Raw genomic sequence first — 27,660 nt, forward strand, 5'->3', positions numbered from 1 at the left:
CCGCACGCTCGTTCAACGTTCAATCAGTCGCGAGGTATTTGCCGGCCAGACGAGAGAGATTCGCTTCCGGTATCTCCGCGCGCGTCTCGTCGTCTCGTTCGCGAAATATGTAACTCGCGTCCACCCCGTATCTCTCTATCCGATTATCTCATCCCCTTCCGAGGGAAACGACGATCCGTGCGCAGCGCGAATCTCGAGTCTCGAGTCTCGAGCGGCGTTACCGCTCTTTCTCTCTCTTTCCCTCGGCGTCGAATGGGAGCGAGAGCGAGAGAGAACGAAAGCGACTGTCGATCGTTTCGCAGTGCGGCGCGAGGAAGGGGGAAGGGCGCCTCCCCGTTCCGCGCGTGGGTGTGCGTGTGCCCGTGGGATAGGTACGTCGTCGTCGAGTGACAGAAAGGCGGAAGACGACGAGAGTGACCCAAACAAAGATCGTTGTCTTCATCTCGCCGAGAGATCGAGCGTGCGTGTGAGCGAGCGAGCGAGCGCGAGATAGTGATAAAAGAAAGAGGAACGTGGAGGCAGGGGCAAATGACAGGCGAGAGGTGAGGATCAATGTGCCGCGATGGCTGAGGAGGAGCTGCTGGTCACCCTGTGCCGCGGCGACTCCGGTGGCTCATTCGGCTTTTCGTTGCTCGGCGCCTCGGCGTCGGCGGGCCTACCGGCCGCCCACGTCATCTACGATATCGTCGAGAATTCACCGGCGGCCAACAGCGGCAAGGTAAGATGGAGCAAGCTTGGAATTTGGAATCGAGTTTTCGCCGTAAGGTCGATTTTCGCGTACGATTGCCACGGGAGATTGATCCCTACGGATAAACAATTGTCGCGAGATCGATTTCCGCGCGCGCGCGCTCGTGATTTTTGCATAGGAATTAAATGCGCGAGTGATTTTCACGAGAGATTTGCTTACGCTCGTTACACTTTTACGCGCCAACGAAATTGATCCTCAACGATAAATAATTTAATAAAGTTGTCTTCGCGTTCGATTAGTAGGAAAAATTATGCTACAATTTTTTGTAATTTTGTCGATTTTGTGCGGTGTAACGGGAGAAGAAGCGATCCTATTGAAGATAAAGCGATATATTACATATCGTTGCATCCTTACCTGCATTCTTGAAATTCTTAAAGATAAAAAAAAATCATAAATTAAACTGTCACAAAGACATACGAGTTCTCCAAAGTGACATTATTCGCTTAAAAGAAAATGTTACTTTTACGATATTGATTAAGACAGTTTGATTTACCGATTCTCGGGTAATTTGTTTTTTCTTCTTTTCCGTTTTGAGAAAGGGATATCCTTAGACTCTCTCTCGCTTCGCGAGTATTGATTGTAGCCATGTATCTTCCCAACATTTTATACAATCTATGAAGAAGAGTGTGAATGTAAAGATTATATACTTTGGCACTTCTCCCTCAAGAAGGGAGACGACAATGCTGTGTTCTTTGATTCCTTCTTCTTTAAAATATACACTCGATATACACGGATAAAAATCGATCAGAATGACAAGTATATTCTAAACAATCGCGATACTTTGAGTGTATAAAAATGCTCTGCACTATTTTATTTTAGTTTTAGACTCGATATTCTTTTACGACACAATATTGCTCATTACATGTTTCCTTGTAGATTTTTTATCCTTAATATTTGTACTACATAATTAGCAAATTAATTAGTAAATTATATTTTCATTTGTTACCTGAGAGTTTATAATGAAAAATTGAAACTTCTAAATTATTTGCTTATAACTATATATACAGATATCATATTTATTTCTTTTACAAATATTCAAGTATAAATTAATATTAGAAAAACTAAATGTTTCCAGCAGATTTTTGAAAATATATTTATTATTTATAAATAATTTTATATTTGCGTTATTTTTAAATAAAAATTCTACTAAATTGATAATATTACTTGTAATATTTAATAAGTAATATAAGAAAAAAGTTCGAAATAATGAAATTCTTGAAGATTTATGACACTTAAATGTAAACTTTAAAGTAATAAATAATAATAAAAGATAAATTTATTTCTTTATTCACATTATCATCAAATATTACACGATGCAGAAAAAGATAAAAGAAATTATGTAAATAAAACAATTAAATGCGTGATTAAAGCACTTTCTCCATCGTTGTAGATAAAAATCCTAAATATATATATTTTGATAGAATAGAAATTGCTATTATAAAGTTGCACATTTAGTCTTTGGCTAAATTTAGTTTTGAGATTGGAACGAAGAAAAAAATAACAAAGACAAGATGAACGATGTATATGTGTGTGTGTACGTAAAACAAGAATGCACCAGCTGCATTCTTTTTGCATGGCGACACAGTTTCGCGAATAATTTTTGAATAATTGATCAGAAGTTTTATGGATAAATTTTCACAGAGAAATTACACAGATGAATATTGAGACACAAATGGAATTAAAACGGTAAATTGAAATTTACTTCTGCAGAAAAATATGAAATTAAAATTAATTGTTATAAAACGTATGAAATAAATCTTTTATTTAAAATTAATATTTTTTAATTTTATAAATTTTTAACAAACACGGCATGCTCAGCGGTAAAAGATTGGCAACGAATTTTTTAGAAATTTCCAATACATAAAAAACTATTTAGGCAAAGAGAAAATTATAAAAGTTAATAAAATAAAAAATAAATTACACACAATTAATTTTTGAAGTAGAAAATAATTAAAATATTTACGCTTTGAAGTTTATCTTTATTTTATTTTAAACAATATTGCACTGTGAAAGATTGATTTTGATTCGTTTTACGTTTTTCAATCAATTGACTTTTTAACAAAGAAATCTGTTTTTCACGATCATTAATTGCTCCGAGAAAGATATTGAGTCTTCTGAAATCGTTGGGTATAGTTTCCAACGTGCAAACTTCGAAATATGGACAGCTGGTCCAAACTGGTCCGTCATCCCAGAGCAGATCTAGCCCTCCGATTCTGATTTCACGACCACTGAAGTGACCCTCAGCCCCCAAAAAATTATCAATTTATTTACGCGAAATTCTTTTCGTTAAGAGAGATTTTTATATAAAGATATTTCTATTTAAAAAAATATTTTATACACACGCACAATTTTGTTCCTCATTATATAGGGAAAAAAAATGATTTTAACTCATTGATTGATTTTAACTCATTGTACCTCAAAGTCGAGGACGTTGAGAACGTCGTCAATCAGGTCGAACTTGAGACGATGATCCTCGTTGTTCGTGCCTGTTAAGGCGGGAGATGCGTTGACTTCCAGCAGCCAAGGCCGCAGATCATCGCTGAGTAACACGTCGTAGCCGTAGAGTTCGAAACAGTTCCGATCCTGCATCATGGCTGGTTGCACTGCCAGTAGACTTGCCATTATTACAGCTGTGTATAAATATAAGATTAGATATAAACAGGATGAATAATATAAAAATATAAAATTAGATGTATACAGGGTGAATAACGTAAAATTATTATATGCATATAATTTGTAACATATTAATAATATAATAGTAATTTTTTATAAATTAATGTTTTATAATTATTATAAATTTTCTCTATAACTTAATAATATCACGAGTACCCGTGATACGTTGCATCAAGTTTTCAACTACTTCCGTTCCGTGATCAGCTATCAAATAATCCTTGAGCTTGCATAAAGCCCATTTGCAGTCGTCGCATTTCTCATTTTCACTCTCTATTGAAGGGACATTTTCAGCATTTTGACGTGCCTTCAGCTGTATCGCCATATTCGTCAAGTGTACCCTGTTATCTTCAATATTCTTCAGATCGAACAATCGGCTACATAAACGAGCAAAGCCTTCTCTAGCTAGCCATACCTTTAGAGGGTGAAATGAAGTCACTAATACGTATATACGCAAGTCGAATTTTCGTCCTAAAATCAAGAATTTATCCTTCGTTGTTGAATGAAAATGATACTTGAAAATCTAGTACAAATGGAATCAAATTCGAACAATTTAATATTAATAATAATGAGCAATTAAGTATTGCAATTTTTTACAATTTTGAAAACTCTTATGCAATTTTTAAATTAATTTGTAATCTGTTTAATAGTAACATCACAATTAACAATATTTGAAATAATTTCTATTATATAATTTTTATAATATTTAGTGATAAACTTAATTAGCACACAATTAATATATTTACAATTAATTGTACAATCTCTAAAATTACAATATGGCAGATTCTTTTAAAATATTTCATCTGCTACTACATTTAGATATTTACTAAGAATTTAATGTGAAATACATATGTGCATATACACACACACACACACACACACACATACACATGCACTTTATATATTAAACATCTTTTGTGTATGTACATTGTAATTTTTTAGTAATCATTAAATATATGCATGCATGCATATATGCGTGCATATATGTATAATTGTTTAATAATATTTAAAAAATTACAATGCACATACGAAAGATGTTTAATATATGTTAAGATTAGATTTAGAGTATATTAATTGAACACTCTGCGTTATAAAAGATTTGAACTTATACACCTGCGACGAGATAAGGATTATCTATATATTTCTGAACGACGTAAGTCTCAGTTGAGGTTCCCGGCTGTTGCGGCTTGGTCTCTCTACTCTTCCATTCTATTAGATCCTTTAACTTCCTAAACAAAAAGATGCCTTTGCCTCGCGACCTGGCCGCTGGTTTGACGATCCATATTGCTCCGCGTTGTCTGCAATTATCACTAAGTTTTAAACTCGTATATTGTAATCTGACAAAAATTTTACGAAAATAATTTATGTCTTGAACATTTTTGTTTATACTTATTATTTGAATACAAAATATGCGAAATACATAAACAAAATTTCCTAAAAATATAAAATGGCTTTTGAATATGAATATATATATATATATATATATTTATTTATTTATATTTATTTATTTAATTTATTTATGTTATGCAACAAATGTAAATATATACATATACACACATACATAATTATGAAGACATTTGATATTTAGATATATAAGTAGATAAAGTTATTATAGAGAAATGATTTATGCTTTATGATTTATATTTTAATGTATGTAAAATAAAATGTATGTATAAAAATATAATATTTTAGAAATAAATATTTAAGCAATATAAAATCTTATCTAACACATTTCTATCTAATTTATCTATGTAATTTATCTATATACGTATGTATCGCATCGATACTCTTTGATAAGTACTAACACTCATATATTTGTTGTTTCTTTCTATATATTTCTTGCGATAAAAAAAATTTTTAATATAATATTTAGATAAAAAGGAGAGAGACAGAAAGTAAACTGAAACTTAAGTTTGTAAAGTAAGTTATTTAATTAAAATTAATGATGATCAAATTCGTTATGATTTAATTAATAATAGATCATGGATAAGTGATTCTACTTGTGATATTCTTCGACAAACATTCGATAGTCATTGGGCAGCTCGAAAGTCACAGGCATGGCTTCACAGATATGGGCCTCGGCCATTTTTCCAGCCCTTGTAAGGATCTTTTTGTAGCGTTTGAGATTACGACACAAGTAGTTCTTACGCGTGAGTTCATAGTGGTTGCGGAAATGCGATATCCGCTGGTGAGGACGCAGTTTTTTCCGATCACTATCCAAAGCCTGTCGTAATACGTCGCCTGTATCGCACCACCACAGATGCCAGTTGACATCTTCGGAATCGACTATCTCGAAAAGTAAAGAGAAACAACACTCCAGTTATTCTATACATATGTATATATAACATGATGTATTTATATAGATTTCAAAATATCCCCTCCTCCTTATCTCCTCTCCTTTCCTCTCTTATTTTTATAAAAAAGATGTCTTGAATTTACTGTTTTGAACGTAAAAAATATAATATCAATTTTACTTATATTTCTTCTAAAAAAGAATGCAATATATATTAAAATTATAACACTTTGCGATATGAATCGCTATATTTTTTTATATTGTTGTATACTTATTGTTAATAGTAATATATGTAAAATTTAAGTTTACACAAAAGTATGATATTAATCATAGGGATCATATATAAAAGTCAATATAAAATATAATATAAAAGATTATAATTGTATAATTAATAATAAAATAAATAAAAAAGTAGTCTCTTATGTACAAAATAAAATAATACATAAAAATATTTTCTCTCCTCTCTTCCTTACGGTTTTAATAAATGCTTCTCTTTTTTTTTTCTTTTTTAATTAAATGGAATTGTATGTAGAGTCTACATGGTAACATTGAAAACTTGATTAAATTACCTGGATCCAACCTCTTGCCAACATCACCTCGAGCTGCGTCGAAGAAAAATCACAGCGGAATTTGACGATTCTGTCTTCATCGTTTTGTTTCTTCTTTGGGTCATAAGATTTTTTTTCTCTACGGGATAATTTTATCATCTCAATCTCCGAAGGAATAATTCGCAGATTTTCCGGTATTTCCTGTGTGTTATATATATTCATTACTTATCGAAATTGTAACTAAATAAATTATTTAGACATGTTGAGAATGATTCGCATTTATTTATTAATATAGCGTGTCTCGAAAATTTTAATTCGTCTTTGAGTGATTCAAATTTTTATTTTATATTAATTATTTTATATAAATTGAGATTAAAATTCAATTTTTCCAAAAAAAAAGAAGCTTTTATAATATCAAATAAAATTTAATTAATTTGATCAATTATAAATTTTTCATTCCAAAATATTCCATTAATTTATTTATACACATGCACACATATACACATGCACACATATACACATGCATGCATATATACGCACGCGTGTGTGTATGTATGTATGTATGTATGTATGTATGTATGTATGTATGTATGTATATATACATGTGTGTATGTATATATACATGCACACATATACATATGTAGACTCAAGTCATTGCAGATTGGCTTGAGAAAAGTCAATGTCATTGCGAGTCTGAAAATACAATTGGCCACTGGCCGAGTCTTGTATTTTCCAACTCATATTCAATTAGTCGCATTTTGTCGATCTCTTCTGTCGTCGATGTTTGTTCAGTGTAAATAAAGATAAAAGACTTTAAAATCATTGTGCAAAGTGTATCAAAGGTGCTCGAATGCCCAAACTCGCATTTTGTTTATCGTGTTGCTTGCAACCTCTTAACTTCTTCCTAGAGAAAAATTCTCGGGGAGATAGATACAATCACATTGAATATATACCATTATATCAGGTGAATCTCGCAATTTTTTTTGTAAAAATTCTTATACAAAAATAAAAAAAATTACATAACAATTTTATAATTATACACATACACATATTTCTTTTTTATTTTTATTATCCTAATTTTTGCATTAAAAAAATTGACTTATGTTAATAATTTCTCATATGTGCGCATGTACAATATACATATATTAATTACATATTTCATTTTAAAATTTGAAGTGTTTTAATTTTTTAAAAACTACTACATTATTAAAAATTAAATATTTAATTTTATATAAGTTATGTTTTTCATTATATAATGTGTGTATGCAATAATATAGAATATTTTTGGGTATAAAGATTGGATACACACACACACATACACACATACACACAAATCTCACGTTATGCTAAAGCACAACTGGTAGGAGAACTAGTGCAGATAAACTAAAATGCTTTCGCTGATTTTTCTTTTATATAACAGGACTCGATTTAGTTGCACTGGCAGCAATGAATTGCATGCATTTTTCGTCAGTCACGTACTTGATGTTAATGTATTAATCAATGGAAAGAAATATTTGTACATTATTATTCATCGAAATATCAGAGTTAATTATTATTAGAGATATTATCATTAATTAATTACTTTAATAAACTCAATTATAATATAACAGATGTGTGGAGCAAATTGAATTAATAATAAATATAATCATCAGTCGCATATATTTATTATATGTATCTTTTATAAGAATGCTTTCTCTGCTTGACTTTCAGGTCGAAGCAGGCGATGTCATACTCAGGGTAAATGAAATCGATGTCAACCGATTCAGTACGAAAGAAGGTAAGAATACTGTATCCACTAAATCTATATGATTGACTTCTAAACTTTAGAAATTTGTTCAATGTGAATTCAATTTTTGTTATTTTATCATTAATTTTTTATTGTATATACATATAGGATACACACAGGTTCACTGAAACTTATTTGAATATTATGTCTATATCGCATCAATTACTTTGATTATTTATAACGTATAAAACAACAATTAATATAATAAAGTGACAGAATGAGAAAAATGACACACCCACACACACACATGCGCGCGCGTACGTACATGTATACGCAATAATAAGTAATGTAATTATAAAATATATACATATTTAAATTTTTATAACATCATTATTTTACTCTTGATATCATATTTTTTTATTTTTAATTGTAAAATTATAATTAATAAAAAAAATAAGATTATACATAATTAAAATAGTTACTAATTATAATTAAAATCACGTAATCGAAATTATTTAATATAAAAAAATAATTGAAAGATTTTAATATTGATTGTAATGTTAATTGATTAATCGAAAAAAGATATCAAACCAATTAATTTTTTCATATATTTCTGCATTTGTTGCTTGTTAAATCTGCTTGTAAATCGGCTAGAGAATTCCTGAAGCTTGATGGTTCTTTTTTTTTTGCAAATAATATTATCTACAAAGTTAGTTACAGTAGCAGAATATTTTTTTCATAATATTACATTGTTCTGTATAGATTTTTATATAAATCTATTTTACTTTTTCTTTTTCCATATTCTTATCACGCTTTTTATCACATTTCCGTAGTTATCAATGGAGATATATGTCAAATTTCCAATTTCTCAAACTTCAATTTTCATTTCTTTTTAAAAATGATCAGTTGCTTAAAGTAAATAATAAATAAATGGGATGATATTATTTCAAAATTGTCATATAATTTGATAGAAAATTACAATCAAATATCGAGTATAACTTTTAATTGAGGTTTCAGTTAAAACCGAAAAATGGATTAACATGTTGTTTTTTATACCTATATTATAATGGTCTTTATTCTTAAAAATTTTATTAAAGGAAAATCAAAAGAAGAAAGTGATTATGTTATAACATCAATAATAAAGTAAAATAAATAAATTAAAACAAAATTATTTTATTATACTTTTGGGATACTATCGATATTCCTAGATGCGATCTTTTCATACATGTTCCGATGACCAACCTTTTTGCGTTTATATTTTGTCATAAATTAAACAATATTCATGAAACATAATTTGACATAATTCAATATAAACTATGAATTAATCAAGATTTTAATCTCGTCAATTGACATGACCATCGAAATCGAACTTGATAATACATCAGAAAATAGAATTTGTAAGATAATTTGTTAAACATATAATTTTGTAATTAGCTTAATTATTAAATAATTATTAACAATAATTAGTAATAATTATATAGTAATTATATATTAATTTATTATATTGTATTCAATATGTATGATATAAAATCTCAAATTGTTTCTGTTACAAAATTTTATACGAATTTTCTTACATTATACGCAGAAAATAATACAGCATAAATATTTAATAGAATTTGAAGAGAATGATAACGCGTGTACATTATTACTAAATAACATTATTTATTTATTAATGGAAGAAATAAATTACTATTAATGTTTTAAAATGACACATATGCGCGTATATGCATCTGTATACGTACAACATGCATACATATACATAAGGTAGATAAAATTTAAAATATGAAAAAAGGCAGAGATAGATAGAAAAGGAAAGTATAAAAGCATATTTGGAATTTTTAGAGTAGATTTCTTATGTTGTTGGTCTGTTTCAGTATTGAAATGTTTGCGGCTTTCTTCGGATCCCGTCACTTTAAAACTACGAAGGGGTAAGACAAAATTTGTTAATAATACTCGTCTTTGATTGTAGGAAACTTACGGTTTTTTATTATATGGCAAAGTAATTTTTGACTATATATATAAATAATATATATATATATATAAATATATATATATATATATATATATATATATATATATATACACGGTGAGTCATTTTAATCTATAATCCCAATTATCTCGTTGGCAAAGCATGACAGAGAAAAAATTTTCCCACAAAAGTTGTTTGTTTCTTTGGGGGCCATAAGATGGCACCATTGGTTTGGCCTTGAAGAGTCATTTGAAGGTCACGTGAAGGTCATCTTCAATTTCTTAAACGGAACCTACATTTTCTCATTACATATTCTTGTAGCTTATCTCGAGAGCTTTCTAAAACACTATAATTAAGTATTTTTCCCTCAAGTACTTCATAAAAGTATTAAGGTAAGATAATCGAAAAATGAATATTTTACAAGATATTTTACGGTTTATGTAAAATTAAGAAATTATTTCAAGCCTCATAACTCAATAAGTACTTGAGGGAAAAATACTTAATTATAATGTTTTGGAAAGCTCTCGAGATAAGCTACAAGAATATGTAATGAGAAAATGTAGGTTCCATTTAAGAAATTGAAGGTGACCTTCACGTGACCTTCAAATGACTCTTCAAGGTCAAACCAATGGTGCCATTTTATGGCCCCCAAAGAAACAAACAACTTTTGTGGGAAAATTTTTTCTCTGTCATGCTTTGCCAACGAGATAATTGGGATTATAGATTAAAATGACTCACCGTGTATATGAACATAATGAAATTATATATAGGTATTATATATAGACAAAAATACTTTATTTAGGATTTTCTTTATTATGAAATCTAATAGAAAATCTATTAAGGAATATAATATAAAATATATAAATGTTATATATATAGAAATATATGTAATATATATATATATATATATATATATATATATATATATATATATATTACATTTCAGTATAATTATATTAATACATATATATATATATATATATATATATATATATATATATATATGTATATGTATTAATATAATTATACTGAAATGTAATTACATTAATATTACATTAATTAGATATTCATATATATGTATTTGTGCATATGAATGCTATATATTAAATTTGCTTATGTATCTTATATTAGAATTATAATTATATATATACTATATTATATTTCTATGTATGTATAACTTTATTATTTTGCATATAAGAATATTTCTATATAACATTTATATATTTTATATTATATATGATTCCTTTTAACTCACTCACTCACTCACTCTCTCTCTCTCTCTCTCTCTCTCTCTCTCTCTCTCTCTCTCTCTCTCTCTCTCTCTCTCTCTCTCTCTCTCTCTCTCTCTCTCTCTCTCTCTCTCTCCCTCCCTCCCTCCCTCCTCCCCCTCCCCCTCTCTCCTCCATCCCACCCCTCTCTCTATTTAAATATCTTTTTATATAACATTTATTTAGATAAATATTTATTTTTACATAGTTAGGAAAAGAATTTCAGTCTTCGATCGGAAAATGAGATCCATTCATTGAGATGTCTAACACTTGATGTGATAATATATTTTGCTTACATAGTGCAAATCTATACGATTTATAGCTATACAATTATAGATCTCGCTATTAGTTCTTATTTTTTTTTCACTAAAGAATATTCAAATCATCGAATTTTTATTTGTTAATAATTTTTTAATAAAAAACCAGCGGTGGCTAAAAATTTTTACAAATTCAGCGACATTTCCGATTCAGCGACTTTCGGACCGATATTTTTCTCGCCTACTTCCATCTAGGGGGGTTAGAGGGGAATTTGTTGGAATTAAATCTCAAAGAGATTATTCCAAATAAAGTCTTGATCATTGTATCAAAGAAAAATTTCGCGCAATTACATCCGCGATAGGCTCTTATTACCCGAATATTAATTTCACACAAGTTTATTTTATATTCGAGAGCCGACATCAAGAATCTAAAATTTAATATTTATTTTTACAAATTATTCAAAATTGTGGCCTTACCAAGATATATGTCAACTGAAAGTCTTTTAGGCTTGATTGTGTAAAAGTGAATATTTTTACTCATTCTTACATAACATTATACATATATATCGTATATATTTCTCTTTTATATAAAATTTCTTCTTAATATACAATATTATATGTCATTTAAATACACCTACGCTGTTTATACGACATGATAAAAACAAACACTACGCATCACGAGCGGGACTAGTGAACTCTCGTGATCGAGAGCGATCTAATGATAGATTACCGTCGAGCCGTGTTCTTGAACCTGACATCGTAATAATAATAGAATTAATGTCGTAACAACTGTCGCGATTAATGTAATAAATAGAGGAAGTTACGCATCCACCCTATGAAAGGGGATGAGATGACCGATGATCAAAGGCGTGCAATTATGTGCACAGGCGATTTTTAATCGATGCGTGAGAGTGATAAATGATTTTCTATCAAATGATTACATCGATACCTCGGCAGATTTTTGTTGTTGCTTTTATGCTTTTGCAATCTTAATCAGTAATCAGAATGTTTTATTCTTATATTATTATTTCTATATTAATTTTATTCAGTTAGCCGTCAGATTGATTAAAATTTGTCTTTTAATCTAAATTTTTACCGGCAATAATTATCTATCCACAAACCCGTGAATCTTATCATCAATCTCTTATATTTTCTTTGTAGAGGGAAATTTTTTGCATTTTCTCACTCAGTTCTCATAATTTTCATAGATCTTTTTATTACATTTAAAACTTTATTTGTGTTTTTTCAACATATTGACTACATAAGTAAGGGAATTTTGTGTTATATTAACTTCTTTCCCAAAATTTACTAAATTAAATATTTTATTTCGTTAAAAGTTGAATATTATATTTCAAAACTTTAAGCTAATAAAAATATTGTGGTGTCATATTTTATTTTCTAGTCCTATTTTGTAAGAATTGAATAAATTTATAAAGGAAACAGAAAATTTCAATTTTTTCGTATACTAATATTATTGACAATAATGACAATTGATTTTAATCAGTTCGCTGATTTTTTTAGTGAATCGTTAAAACCAATTTTTTTTATTGACTTTCTAATCAAATCTGCGACAAAAGTGCCAAGGCAAATTTATAATGTTCGAATTATAAATATTTAAAACAAAAAGATGTACTATTCTGAAGCAAACCGGTACTTTTAATTTTTGGAATAAAGAGATTATTAAATATTTTATAATTAATTTTTTAAATATTTTTTATTTTTGATGGGAAAATATTAATATAAAAAATTATAAGAGCTACATGTAGTTACATGAAAAGTATATGTTCAATATTTCTTGTGTAATATAAGTATAATAGCATTATATGTAGATACTATATTCAATAAAGTATATGTTCAATATTTCTTGTGTAACATAAGTATAATAGCATTATATGTATATACTATATAAGTACTTTTACAAGTGGGTTGTGCGTGTGCGTGCCATGTACGCATGCATGTGTACGTGTGTACATTTATGTGTGTGTGTATTTCTCTCTCTCTCTCTCTCTCTCTCTCTCTATATATATATATATATATATATATATATATATATATATATATATATAAAAGAAACATTATATATATAGATCCTGCGGTGAAGGCGCACGTTCGTCGTCTTCTTTCTCCCGAACAAACCTCAAACGAAGAAGACACAGAATTCTCAAACGCTATCTTGACGAATAACCCCAAGAACGTCACATCTTCCGACAATGTAGAAAACAAGGAGTTCGGCAAGACGCCGGAAATGTCTGCGGACTCATCAATGCCAGTGGCAACAACGAGAAGCAATGGCTCGTACAGCGATGCCTCTCTCTCATCGGAATTGGAGGCGCTCTTGCCGCCCGTGGACCACTTTAAAGAAGAGGAACGAACCCAATGGGAACCCCTTTCCGCTGAGAAATTTCCTCGGCAAAAAAATACGCCCAGGTATAAATTAAATAGATAATTTTAATCGCTGTTAATTTTCAAAATTATTCAAAGACTATTTCATCTCTTCGACATTTATGTGAGTGTAATTCCTATATCTCGACTTCTCTATCAATTTAACTGATTATACATGAATTTTATTTTACTCATGCATATGATAAATGAGCAGTGAAAAATAAAAAGTAAATGAAAAGAAATGAAAGAGTAAATGAAAAGAAATAAAAAGTAATGAAAAAGAAAAAAATTGATTAAAAATAAGAGAAATATATGGAATCAAGGATGCTGAAACTTATATTGATATGTCATGCCAATAATAGGACTAATTATCTGTTTATTAGGTTCGAGGCATACATGATGACCGGTGACCTAATGTTGAACCTCTCGCGCACGCAGCAGAGCAGTAACCTTCTACCCAAGCAGCATCAACAGCGCAAGATCGACTCCCTTAGGTACAACCCCAGTCAGCAACATACTACCACCACCGTCACTACCACCAGTATCCATCATAATCACAATCACCATCATCATCATCACCATCACAATTCTGTACCCAGCAGTCCCAATGAGACTCAGCTGGCCTATCAATATCACCATCACCATCGAGGAAGCACTTACAAAGCTTCCAGTTCGGCCAGCACGTCACCTGTGAGTGCTGCCAGGCGCGACGGAATGCAAGGCACCTCGGGAACCCTAGTTCAGGTCGATCCCAACAAGAATACTCCTTCGAGCTTCGGTTTCGTTCGTACTTCACGATCGGAGGATCATCTACAGTTTCAGAAAGATCCCTCGATGAGCGCTGTGGACATCGACATCGATGACGATGTCACCTCGAGCTTGAATACGCTGTTAGATCCAAGGCCGGAAGGCCTGATGCCGAATGAACGTATCGTCTGGACATACAATGCACCCGTCAGTTCGCCAGTCGCTTCCTGTTGTCAAAACGGTGGTTCTTCATCCTCGTCCTCCTCCTCTTCATCCTCCTCGACGAGTCCTCAGCGTTCTCTATCTCCCGCCTCTCCCACTTCCGTCTCGTCCTCTGTCATGTCCTCCAACTCTGGCTCCCGCAGGTTTCCGCTGATGCAGACAGTTCCTGGAATCTCCGGCGCTCCGGGAAGTCATCTCCCGGCTAATGGTGATCTCAGCCAATCAGAAGCCATCAGCAATATGTCTAGCCCGGATTATAATGATGAAGAAACAATGGATATCCTCAGCGCGAGGGATATTATGATGGTTAGCGACCCCAGCGATAGCGATTCTACCATCTTGGCAAGTGAACCACCCCAGAGAAGACTGAAGACTAATCCTCAAGATGCTGGAGAACATAGAATAGTGATCCAGGTGAAAGGGCCTGATAAAGAGACTCCAAGAAATACGAGTCCTAGACAGACGAGAAGGAGAGGGAATCCCGTCGGAGAATTAGTGCCGTCTATTACATCCCAAAACTTACAAAGAAATCAATCCGGAGTTCCGGGAGTCCCTAACGTCATTGCAGGATCTATGGCACCCGAATGCGTAGGTTATCAGGTAATCTCGTGGTATGAGTCATATTTTATGGCATTTTGTCTGCGAATAAACTAAATCAAATTAGTTTATATACATGTATATGTATATGCATATATGTACATGTGTGTGTGTATTTTATTTGTATGTGTATTTTGATGCTAAAACTCATCTTCAAAGTTTGTATTCTCAGATTATATGCTCTATACAGGGTGACCCATTTTAACTTAGGCAGCCAAATAACTCGAAAAATAAGCAAGATAGAGAAAAATGTTTTAGACAAAAGTTGTATGGTTTCGAGGGGGCCATAAGATGGTATCATCGGTTTGACCTTGAAGAGTCATTTGAAGGTCACGTGAAGGTCACTTCAATTTTTTTAAATGGAACATCCTATATATTTTTGTACATTCTTGTAGCTCATCTCGAGAGCTTTCCAAAACACTATAATTAAGTACATTTTCGTTAAGTACTTTTTGAGTTATGAGGCTTGAAATAATTTCTTAATTTTACATAAACCGTAAAATATCTTGTAAAATATTCATTTTTCGATTACCTTACCTTAATAGTTTTATGTACAAAATAATGAGAGGAATCAATTGGTGTAAAGAAAACACATAGTTGTTTCGAAGAAAAAATATGTAATTTGCAATTAACAATTCCATATTTTTTCTTAAAAACAACTATGTGTTTTCTTTACACCAATTGATTCCTCTCATTATTTTGTACATAAAAGTATTAAGGTAAGATAATCGAAAAATGAATATTTTACAAGATATTTTACGGTTTATGTAAAATTAAGAAATTATTTCAAGCATCATAACTCAAAAAGTACTTAACGGAAAGGTACTTAATTATAGTGTTTTGGAAAGCTCTCGAAATAAGCTACAAGAATGTACAAAAATATATAGGGTATTCCATTTAAAAAAATTGAAGTGACCTTCACGTGACCTTCAAATGACTCTTCAAGGTCAAACCAATGATACCATCTTATGGCCCCCTCGAAACCATACAACTTTTGTCTAAAACATTTTTCTCTATCTTGCTTATTTTTCGAGTTATTTGGCTGCCTAAGTTAAAATGGGTCACCCTGTATATATAGTAAAATTTTATTAAAATTAGTTGAATTATATTAATTTTGTTGAAATTTTAGTGAAAACTCTTTAGAAATTAAAATATGAGAAATATTATTAAGACAATGCAAACTTTATAATACAACGATATACTGGTCTCAGTTTTCGAGATATTCGACTGGACTAACACGGGCAACCTGTTTATATATATATAAAATAATATATATAATATATATAAAAATAATATATATAAAATAAAATATTATGCGATTAATATATTTAGTTGTGTAATTATTAGTAATTTATCATTGAAAATTTAGGAATTGAAAGAGTGCGAAGATGAAAAAGAGGCCCTAACTGGTGGAACGTGTGATGAGCAGAAGGGACATGGAGGCGCATCGCCGCCACAGTCAGCGGATGAAGAAAGCGACATCGAAAGTCTGCACAGCTTTCACTACAGTCCGAAAGCAGTTGATCTACCTTCCGCTGTCCGATTAGCTAAACGCCTCTATTCTCTGGACGGCTTCAAAAAATCCGACGTCTCCAGACATCTAAGCAAAAAGTTAGCTTTCTACATTCTCTTATAATAGGATTCTAGCACAAAATATCAAATTTCTTCCGAAGGTTTCAGTTTTATGAAAACGTAATATTCTGTTTACAGCAACGATTTTAGCAGAGCTGTGGCAGAGGAGTATTTGCGTTATTTTAACTTTGAGCGGGATACATTGGATGTAGCTCTCAGAAAGTTTCTCGCTCAATTCTCTCTGACGGGAGAAACCCAAGAAAGGGAGAGAGTCTTGGTCCACTTTTCCAAAAGATATCTGGACTGCAATCCCGGTAGTTTTAATTCTCAAGGTAAATATTTTAAAATATATATTATTAGATAATATTCTCATCTCTCTCCTGTAAATTATAGAAAGAAAAATAAGATATTGTGTTAAACCAAAATTTAATATTTATATAGAAAAATTAAATATAATTACTCTATTTTAGCCTAAATATTAAAATTATTACATAATATATAGAGAGAATTCTCTATCTCATTCTTTATATTAAAATTATTAAATAATATTTTTATTTTTAGATGCGGTTCACACATTGACTTGCGCAATAATGCTGCTCAATACAGATCTGCATGGTCAAAATATCGGTCGAAAGATGTCTTGTTCGGAATTTATCGAAAATTTGTCGGAGCTTAATGACGGCGACAATTTTCCGCGCGAGGTACTTAAGCAACTCTACAACGCCATCAAGTCTTTTCCTCTCGAATGGGCCCTGTAAGCAATCAAAATTTTATATTTATATATAAAATAACATAATAAGTTTCTCTTGTTTAGAGTAACAATAAATTACATTTTTTGGCACGATTTTAGATTTTAAATAATTTCTTGTGAAAGATTGCAGTTATATAATATTTATATCTTTTAAAGAAAACGAAAATAAATAAGTTTTTGAAGTCTAACATTCAAACAAATTTCAAATAAACTTTGCTTTATGTTTTCCATTGATTTAGGGATGAAGAGGGGGATGAAACCACAAACCAGATGATTCAACAGGGTGATGGTACAACGGCAATCGCCGGTACCGGGAATCCATTCCTCGATGTGCCAAATGTAACGGGCGCCACAGAATTCAAAAAGGGCTACGTCATGCGAAAATGTTGTTACGACTCCAACGGCAAGAAAAGTATATATGCATACGCATTCTTATATTATTTTTTATATAACAAAATGTACGTGCGTGTACACATGTGTAGTTAAAAATAACCCCATTCAATTCATTCGATCTTGATCGATCTTAAAAAATCTACTTTCTACACTTCCTACACTAATTAATTGCATTCGCATGCGCAAATATATAATAATTTTGTATATTATTTTTTATATAAAAAAAATGTTACAGCTCCATTTGGCAAGCGAGGCTGGAAGATGTACTATTGTACACTACGCGAGCTCGTATTATATTTACATAAAGACGAGCACGGCTTCCGTAACGATAGCTTACACAACGCCATTCGTATTCATCATGCACTGGCTACTAAAGCGACTGACTATACAAAGAAGCAACATGTTTTTCGGTTGCAGACAGCAGACCAGGCAGAGTACCTTTTTCAAACGAGGTTAATATATCTTGTTGATTTTAGAAAATAATTTTCACACATCAATATAAAATATTTATAACAAAAAATTAAACTAAATTTTAAATTGAATTGAATTGTAATTCAGTTTATTATAGTTTATTGTTTAATCATAATTTGTGATTGATTATATAATTATTTATATATAGTATTTGTAATTGTATAATTGTAATTCTGATTATAGTTCAATTTGTTTTAATTTAATTTGACTTTTAATTTGAATTGATTTAAAAAAATGAGTATATAATGACATATCTATGTACACAGTGATTCGAAGGAGCTGCAATCGTGGATAGATACGATTAATTTCGTTTGCGCCAGTTTTTCGTGTCAGCCACTGGCGGGTGCTGTTGGTTCTCAACGCAAGTTTCAGCGTCCGTTGCTGCCGTGTAGCCACACTAAATTAAATTCCGTGAGTACATGTCCGTGCATGTTACAATTATCACATTATTTTGAATTTCCTTTAAGCAAGTTCTAATAAGAGAGTGATGAAATTTTATGACTAAATGGAGCTTTATATAAATCGTATTCATTAATTAAATCATGGATAGTGATTGATTCTAAAATAGATTTATACATGTACACGACATATATACATACATACATATATGCATATATACATTAATTAATATGTTAAGAGTAATTAACTCGAAAAACTTGAATGTCTTGCATATGATATACTACTTTTGGATTCTATATATTTATTCTTTAAAGTATTTTAATATATTGACATAAGAGAATCAATTTACACATATAAAATTTATCTTTTTTGATAAATAGGTTGTAATTCCTTGCACCGTTTAAATTTAACAAAAGAATATTAGAAATAGAAAGTTATAATTCTCCCTCTCTCTCTCGCTTTCTCTATCTTTGATATCTTTTTGAAAGAAAGAATTTATTATTTATAGGCATCTAGCATATTAAAATTACTCTAACTTTGGAATGTTAATATTATAAAAATATTTTGAGATATTACTTTTACATTAATCAACTTATTAAAATTGAGTGAAAGTAGAGAGTGAATGTAGAGAGAGATAAATTGATTTGTTGATAGAGAGAGCAGTTACGGGACCATGAGGATAGGGTTAGCAGATTGGAGGCGGAATTGGATGAGCACAGACGACATCCTCCGGAAAGAGGCGCGAAAGCTCTTACTATACAGAATTATAAGGAGAAGGACGCATATTTGCATTATGAGGTAATTTTTAAGTAATTTTAAGCAAAACATCAAACAAGAATTTCTTTCTCTAATTCCAGAAGTTAAAATTATTACGTGTGCACGCATACTCGCTCGCACGCGCGCGCACACACACACGCATACACACACACACACGCACACACACACAATTAAATATATATAATCGAAATCTTTTAAACATTTATAAAATATAAATAACGATTTGTTACATATTGATGGCGATAGACATTTTTCTCTACACAATTTTAATTTAAAGACAAATTTCGTTTTTTCATCAAAGATTAAAATTCCTATATTGTTTCATTCATAATTTTATTACTTTTTTTTCTTTCTTTACATGTATACTTTAATGATATAAAATGGAAGAATTTATTAATCCGTTTAAAGATTCAATTAATATCTTTTCTTCTCAAATTAATATCTCTTCACCATTAAAATTCTTAATATTTTTTTCTATTTAATTAAAGAAAGAATTTAATTCTCTATTTCATCTGAAACCACTATCCTTCACTTCATCATACTCTACAGAGCAACCCATACGGTGCTCGTTCCAGCTGAAGCGGTACAAGATGTATGCTTACCTACTCCGTTCCCGACTGGCATTCAGCGAAGTGGAGCCATCATCGTTAGTAGAGAGCAGTATTGGCGAGGTGGACGAAGGCGCTCTTTTCGGATCTTCTGGGGCCATAATAAATACGGAAGGGGCTCTAGTGCCGCCACCGGTTCCGGAACGGTCGACAGCAGCCAATAGGTATAGTTATCGGACCGCCATTTACAGCGGCGGTGGCGGCAGTGGTCGCAATTTGTTGAACGGTGGTCATCAAGACTATGATGCAGCCGGTGGTAACATTGGTTGACGCGATGCTTTCGGTTTGTGCGAATTAGTCTGATTCCGGTGCTGGTGCGGGTGCTGGTGTTGGTGATGCTGATGCTGATGCTGACGTTGATAGTGACTAATGATAAATAAGAGTGACGCAAACTAACGATATATCTGACAGCACATCGTGCATATTTTAATGGTATATTAAGTGATACCATACTCAGTGGCGCAACTAAATCATACTAAACTACTAAATGATAATTAAATCATACTAAACTGAGATTTCAAAAGAGTTATAATATCGAAGCGAGATATTAATAAGATAATTCATTAATACGAATAATATTTTTAAATTTTATTGCTAATAGTTTTATTACTTTAATATTACAGATTAATTTTCAATTTTTTCGAAATTTTAAAATTTTTAACAGAATTTTATATACTTTTTCAGTCTCTAAAAATATAATATGAAAATAGTTCTTTTCTATTTTTTTTAAAAACTAAGTAAAAATTAAAACATTAGAGTTTTATTTTAGATAAAAATTAAGAAAAATTAGAATTCTTTTATTGAATTTGCGATTTTAAATATATATCTTATCTTATATGGTATATTATTTATTTTATTAAGAAAAGGAATTTATAAACATTTATATATTTAAACTTTAAAGAATTCATAAACATTAATTCACATGGCAAAAATTCAAATTTTATTCTATATAATTGACTAAAAAACTATTTTTTTATATGTTTTTTATATGTTAATGTTATTATGCTATTATATAAAAAAGCTTTCTTTTCTATTCTTATTTTATAGGAATTACATCATTGATTCTATTGTGTTCTTTTTGTATCTTTTAATTGCAATTATTTGAATTTGTGTGATAATAGTGGAATAAGGATTCAACTTTCACACATATCTTCGCTAAATTTATTGACGAAACTTTTTGATTTGAGATATATATATACAGAATTAATGTTTTATATCAATTTTATATTTCTGTTAATTAATGTAAATTATAATGTAAATTTTTCCTTTATTGATTTACGCTTTCATCATATTTGATGTTGTGTTTTATTGCTGATGTGATACAAGTTATATATTTTATGTCTGAGATGTTTTGGTGTTTAAAAAAAAATATATGATAGTATATGATTACTTTTACATACACACATGCATAGTATGATTTTTTGTATTTTTTAAAGATCTCAAGTTAGATTCTTTAATTGGCAATTTATTTAATAACTAATTGTTCAAAAATTAAATATTGAAATATTGAAAAAAGATGCTTCCATTATATTTATGCTATTGCTAAGCGCATGTCACAACCAAATTTTTTTTCAAAAATTTAAGCTCGATATAGGATAATTCGAAATGTTTCTTAAATCTTTATTTTTCTATTTTTTCTCTCCCCTCTCTCTTCCCTCTTTTTTTCTTTTTTTAGAAAGCAAATTTCATCTTTTTCTGGGAAGCATCTAAATTTATTATGGAAGATGATACATAAAAAGAATATTTAATTAAACGATAAATATATGTCGCTGTTTCATCATATTGTTAGTTTGCGCACAAACATTAATTATGCAAATTATAAGAAAAATATATTGTAAAAGTTGAGAGCCTGTTAAGACTGGATAGAGAAAAAATGTTTTCGCGTTTCAACTTGCATATAAAATTTGAAGAAAATGTGTCAGCCATTTTGTGATTAGAAAAACAAATTTTACAAATTTTTTACGAATTTGTTATTTCATTATCAATTTACACAAATACTAAATTAAAATTTTGAGGTTTCACACATTTTTCTCATTATATTTGACTAATAATTTATTTATGATAAGTGCTTAATAATATTTTTTTTATTAAAAATTTTATAACATTATTTTCGAACATCATGAACAATTTTTTTTCTTGTAAAGAAGAATATTGTTAATTAACGAATATACAGGCCTACAAAAAGAAAAAAGTACCCTGTGCTGGCGATCTGACGAGGCTAGTCTTATGTATTTTGGCCCGCTGAATTCGAATCTGACGTCAGAATTGCTCCATCACGTCACAGTTTTTTTTAAATCTCAAAAGAGAAAGACGAAAATTTCGTAAAAATCGACATTCTAGGGTAGTAAGACTGCGCTTCTTGAGGGAAAAGTTACCGAAATCATATTTCCATGTATTTTCTGGCATTATAAATCCAAATCCGATTTGTCATACCAATCATACCATCGATTCCATTAACATTTGTCATGAAAAAGTAGCAATCTTCCGTATTCCATATTTGATTTTAGTTCATTCATAAATCTTATATTGGAAAGAATTAATCTTATATTCTCCAAGTCCAAATTTTGAGAAAAATTTTTTCGAAACTTACAGCTTCTAGCTGTTGAGTTCGTATAAGATGCAGAAATTTCTTTATATAGGTCACAAACCTCTTTTCATGTCTTTAAAGCGCTAGAGGTACATGAAAAAAAAGATTGTGCTATCTGGAGGTAAAAACCTATCTTAATATCTTCGCATCTTGATAAATAGAATCTGTTTGCAGTAAATTTTAGATGTTACAACCTGAAAAAATAAAAAAAATAAAAAATGAGCACCAAAAAAAATTGAGCACAACGTTTATATTCTAGGTCGGATTTGGATTTATAATGTCTGAAAATACATTAAAATATGATTTTGGTAACTTTTTCTTTAAGAAGCGCAGTCTTATTACCCTAGAATGTCGATTTTTACGAAATTTTCGTCTATTTTTGAGATTTAAAAAAAAACTGTGACGTGATGGAGCAATTCCGACGTCAGATTCGAATTCAGCGGGCCAAAATACATACGACTAGCCTAGTCAGATCGCCAGCACAGGGTACTTTTTTTTTTGTGGGCCTGTGATATTAAAGAATTTATTTTATAAAAGCGTAAAGGACCCCGCATATTTTATATGAAAAAACTTCGGTTAAATTGGCTGAAATTGAAATATGTTGTAGTTTAGATGGTGCTGATCAAAAGTTTCCTTCGACGAAAAGTTCGAAAATCAAAACTATAAAAGATATGATGATTTAAAGTGAGTGATATTGAAGTTTAAAAAATGTCTGTTTTTGAATACATAAATTAAGTTAATATACAGGGTGTCCTGAAACTAACGCTTGATATTTTAAAGGCAGATTCTCTGGCCAATTTAAAAACGATTTTTCCTCAGCGAAAATGTCGAGGGAGATCATTATTTTTTGCATATTCCCAATTTTTGTCATCATGTATCTTTCTAACTAAGCCTTAAATTAAAATTCTATTAAAGTAAACTCTACCTAAAATTAACTAAAGAATGTGACTATTAATATTTTATTCCCATAAGCCTTAGTTTGCGAAAAACCCTTTATTTTCAATCGTTTATAACTCGAAAACTATTAGTGCCGCGACATTTTCGCTGAGGAAAAATCGTTTTTAAATTGGCCAGAGAATCTGCCTTTAAAATATCAAGCGGTAGTTTCGGGACACCCTGTATAAAAATTTGAAAAAAAAGATCGTGTGTGTGTGTGTGTGTGTGTGTGTGTGTGTGTGTGTGTGTGTGTGTGTGTGTGTGTGTGTGTGTGTGTAAAATGTGTGCCAATTCTACAGTATTTAAAGACTTCAAACTCTTTCTGTCGTGCGTGTGTGTGTTACGCAGAGATCAAGAATGCGCGTACACACACGCACACATGCATGTGCATACGCCCATATATATGATATAAATATTGCAGAAGTGACACACATATTATATATATATATATTTTTTTTTCCAAACATTTATATATTAACTTAATTTATGTATTCAAAAACATGCGTATTTTAAACTTCAATACGACTCATTTCAAATTATATCTTTTATACTTTCGATTTTCGGACTTTTTGTTCAAGGAAACTTTTAATCAACATCACCTAAACTACAACATATTTCAATTTTAGCCAATTAGACTGAAGCCACTTTTTTTATATAAAATGTGCAGTCCTTTATTTTATATACGCATGATTAAGTAAGCCATATTTAAACTGATTATATTTAATTATATTCATATATTAATTATATAAAATGTATATTTTGTATTTTAACATAATTAAAATTCCTTCGTCTTCCTAATTTTCACACAATAATAAGATTGTTATATACTACATGTGTTTTTTTCTTAATGATGAACTTTTAGAAATTATTTATATATTATGTTAAATATATATATATATATATAAATTTTTGCTTTAATTATTAAATATTTAATCATATTATATGTATATGTACATGTTAATATTGTGTGTACATACGTGCGTACGTATGTACGTGCGTGCGCGATGTTATATATATATATATATATATATATATATATATATATATATATAATTCTATTATTTAAATCCCATTAAACTTTTTTTCTTCCTAAGCTTTAAATAACATGTAATAAAATTATTTTTAATGTGTGATTGAGATTTACAACATTCTTTGTGTACACATTATCCTGTTTTAAACTTGCAATAAAAAATATTTATTTTTGTAATAGGATTATTTTTTAATTGAAGATTGAGTGTAAATAATTATAATTCCATAATTAAAAAATTAATTATGACAAGTAGGATTTTATTATTATTATTAAGCCAAATTATTTGATTAATAATTAAGAAAGATGATAAACATAACTATAGTAATTTTTGAATTTCTAGAAATTATAGTGATTTATATATTATATAATATCATACATATAAGACTATATATAGATCAATAAAAACTTATAAATAATAGAAATTATTGCATAAATAAATCATGATGTAAGAATTAAACATACTAATGTTTCATTGGATGTATGAATATACGCAAGTCTCATACAGGCAGGCTGTACATAGATTTTTTTAATTTTAACAGAAGAATATATATATATATAAAGCAACAAATTCGTTTATTTATAATTTTATTTTATTTTTTTTAAATAAAAATGATCTCTTTTATCTATTTCCATTTACGTTAAATAAATTTTCTTGTTAGTTAAAAAGTTTTTTACATCTAATAATTTTCTTTTTCTCATTTATATTTTTGTCTTTTTCTTTTTTCTTCTTCAATTATGTTGTTTTTCTTCTTGTCTCTGAATTTTTTAGAGAATTATCTCGTTACTAGTTCATAGTAAATTTTGTATATAAAAATGTAATATATGTGGATACTTACCATAAAAATACTTATTATATATAAAGTATATAATATAATAATAAAGATCAATGATCTTCAAATCCCATATGTAAAATTGCTTTTTTATGAGTATACCCCATTTTTTATATATACATATACAACGCAAAATAATTGTTCTTATTAAAAAATAATTATAAAATTATGTGTGTATATATATAATATATGAAGATATTTTATAATTTATATACTTTTATATTAGCTTTTGTGTAGTTTTGCACGGTTTGATATTATATTTATAAATAGAGATGTGTGTGTGTGTGTGTGTGTCAACATAATTCTTTGATAATACATTAATTATTAACTATATAATTAATCATTATTAATTATTGTGAGAAATCGAAATTTTGTTGTAATTAGCTTAATTTTTTGTATTTTTATTTATTCCATCTTTATTTTTATTTTTTAATTTTATAGTATTATTTTACTTGTGTTTCTTTAACTTGATATATAATGATTTTTAAATTAATTAAATGCATGTTTGCATGTGTATTAGTAAATAATCGTAACTAACCACTTTATATATGTTTTGATTATCGTCATAAAATATAAAATTGTAATTATTTTGTAAATGAAAATAATAAATTATAAGAATAATTTTATTTTTTATTAATAATTTTATTGTGTGTTTAGATTTTTTAAATCGGTTAAATAATTTGTTAAACTTGAATTTACATTTTTCTTGATCCACTATTTCGCACTAATTTTTAAGAATTCTATATAACAATTGTATATTTTTTATTTATAAAAAAATCGTCTTTATTTGTTGCATGTAATAGAGTCGACCTATCAACAACATAGACAAGACATAGACAAGATGAGCAAGATTGTTATATCCAGCTTTCAGGGTGTTACTCAGGAAAGTGTCTTTTTGGCGCGAAATAATAAATGCGAAATGAGGAATAGACAATTTATTATATTACCTGAATTTTTCAATATAATTAACTATATTTATAGAAGAATGAAGATTGTATATGAAACATTATTTATACATATATTTATATAATAGCAAGTTTATAATTTGCAAGTAATACATACATGGAATATATATATATATATATATATATATATATATATATATATATATATATATATATATATATATATATATTTCGGCAATGGTAAAATTTTACCGGGTAATTGCATTACAAATTTTTTTTTTTTTTTTTAAATATACATATACAGGGTGATTCTGAACAGACGTTTGTCTTTAAAAAGATAAATTGTCGAGTCTATTCTAAGACGATTTTCCCTTTACCAAAATTGTCTACGAGGCTTAGTTTTTAAATTATTAAATAAAATAGTTCGCGAATTACGGAACGAGTACAAGAGGTAGACAGGGACGGCGCAACTCACCGTCCGATACAGGCGATCATGTGGGGCGCGCGACGCGATCAGCTGATTGCTGCACACGATGAGTGTAACAATCAGTGTGTGTGTGTGGGGGGGGGGGGTGTATTTATGCGTATCCACACATGCACCGTACTCTCTCTCTTTCTCTCTCTCTCTCTCTCTCTCTCTCTCCCTCTTTCTCTCTCACTCTCTTACTCACTCACTCACTCACTTATTATACTAGCGCCTCTAGCGCTGCCAAACATAAACGTGTAGCATTACGCGCTAGTACTAACCTGACCTGCTTGTCGTCGATCGTCGCGTCGCGCGCTTTGCATCGAGTATCGCGTTCTGTTAACGCGTTTCTTTAATCGAGTGTGTAATTAATAATTAAATGCGTTAACCGTTTATTAAATTCGTACCGTAACCGTTGGTAAATTCCTCCTTTTATCAATCGTGAGTGATTAAGTGCGCGAGTAAATTTGTAAAAGTGTCGAAAGTGATGAAAGAAAAAACTTCGCTT

At 29.8% G+C, this 27,660-nt stretch overlaps 2 protein-coding genes across 10 annotated transcripts; one reads left to right on the forward strand and one right to left on the reverse strand.

The window, feature by feature from the left end:
• Efa6 (Exchange factor for Arf 6) lies at window positions 1-26,859 on the forward strand. 8 transcript variants are annotated; one of them, XM_083097502.1, is made up of 15 exons: window positions 1-718; window positions 7,970-8,036; window positions 9,860-9,913; window positions 13,567-13,906; window positions 14,245-14,355; window positions 14,461-15,430; window positions 16,797-17,038; window positions 17,138-17,331; window positions 17,561-17,753; window positions 17,990-18,162; window positions 18,379-18,595; window positions 18,881-19,025; window positions 19,668-19,811; window positions 20,366-20,562; window positions 26,585-26,859. In XM_083097502.1, the coding sequence occupies exons 1-15, from the start codon at window positions 563-565 to the stop codon at window positions 26,604-26,606; spliced, it is 3,225 nt and encodes a 1,074-aa protein (XP_082953628.1). In that variant the 5' UTR covers window positions 1-562; the 3' UTR covers window positions 26,607-26,859. The 8 variants fall into 8 exon arrangements, with proteins under 8 accessions (XP_082953628.1, XP_082953621.1, XP_082953601.1 ...); XM_083097495.1 differs by having other exon boundaries at window positions 14,245-15,418; XM_083097492.1 differs by having other exon boundaries at window positions 2-718; window positions 14,245-15,430.
• On the reverse strand, window positions 2,689-6,523 carry LOC145970642 (putative tubulin polyglutamylase TTLL9). 2 transcript variants are annotated; one of them, XM_083097515.1, is made up of 6 exons: window positions 6,281-6,523; window positions 5,419-5,708; window positions 4,532-4,716; window positions 3,578-3,889; window positions 3,164-3,378; window positions 2,689-2,987 (listed from the first exon to the last, which is right to left on the reverse strand). In XM_083097515.1, the coding sequence occupies exons 1-6, from the start codon at window positions 6,479-6,481 to the stop codon at window positions 2,733-2,735; spliced, it is 1,458 nt and encodes a 485-aa protein (XP_082953641.1). In that variant the 5' UTR covers window positions 6,482-6,523; the 3' UTR covers window positions 2,689-2,732. The 2 variants fall into 2 exon arrangements, with proteins under 2 accessions (XP_082953641.1, XP_082953647.1); XM_083097521.1 differs by having other exon boundaries at window positions 2,887-2,976.
• Window positions 26,860-27,660: the final 801 nt, after the last annotated feature.

The sequence above is a fragment of the Camponotus vicinus genome, unplaced genomic scaffold (genome assembly GCF_025532165.1).
Source record: "Camponotus vicinus isolate PSW18456_S1 unplaced genomic scaffold, iyCamVici1.0 SCAF_1, whole genome shotgun sequence".
Taxonomy (NCBI): Eukaryota; Metazoa; Arthropoda; class Insecta; order Hymenoptera; family Formicidae; genus Camponotus; species Camponotus vicinus.

What these genes read in the sequence shown, in the direction of transcription:
- Efa6 (XM_083097475.1), top strand. Translation starts at nt 563, where the DNA reads ATGGCTGAGGAGGAGCTGCTGGTCACCCTGTGCCGCGGCGACTCCGGT. An exon ending in CGGCAAAAAAATACGCCCAG is followed by an intron (nt 13,907 to 14,244) that starts GTATAAATTAAA and finishes TCTGTTTATTAG; the next exon opens with GTTCGAGGCATACATGATGA. An exon ending in CGGTAGTTTTAATTCTCAAG is followed by an intron (nt 17,332 to 17,560) that starts GTAAATATTTTA and finishes TTTTATTTTTAG; the next exon opens with ATGCGGTTCACACATTGACT.
- LOC145970642 (XM_083097515.1), bottom strand. Translation starts at nt 6,481, where the DNA reads ATGAATATATATAACACACAGGAAATACCGGAAAATCTGCGAATTATT. An exon ending in TAATCCTTATCTCGTCGCAG is followed by an intron (nt 3,890 to 4,531) that starts GTGTATAAGTTC and finishes TCTTGATTTTAG; the next exon opens with GACGAAAATTCGACTTGCGT. An exon ending in TCAACGTCCTCGACTTTGAG is followed by an intron (nt 2,988 to 3,163) that starts GTACAATGAGTT and finishes TTGGGGGCTGAG; the next exon opens with GGTCACTTCAGTGGTCGTGA.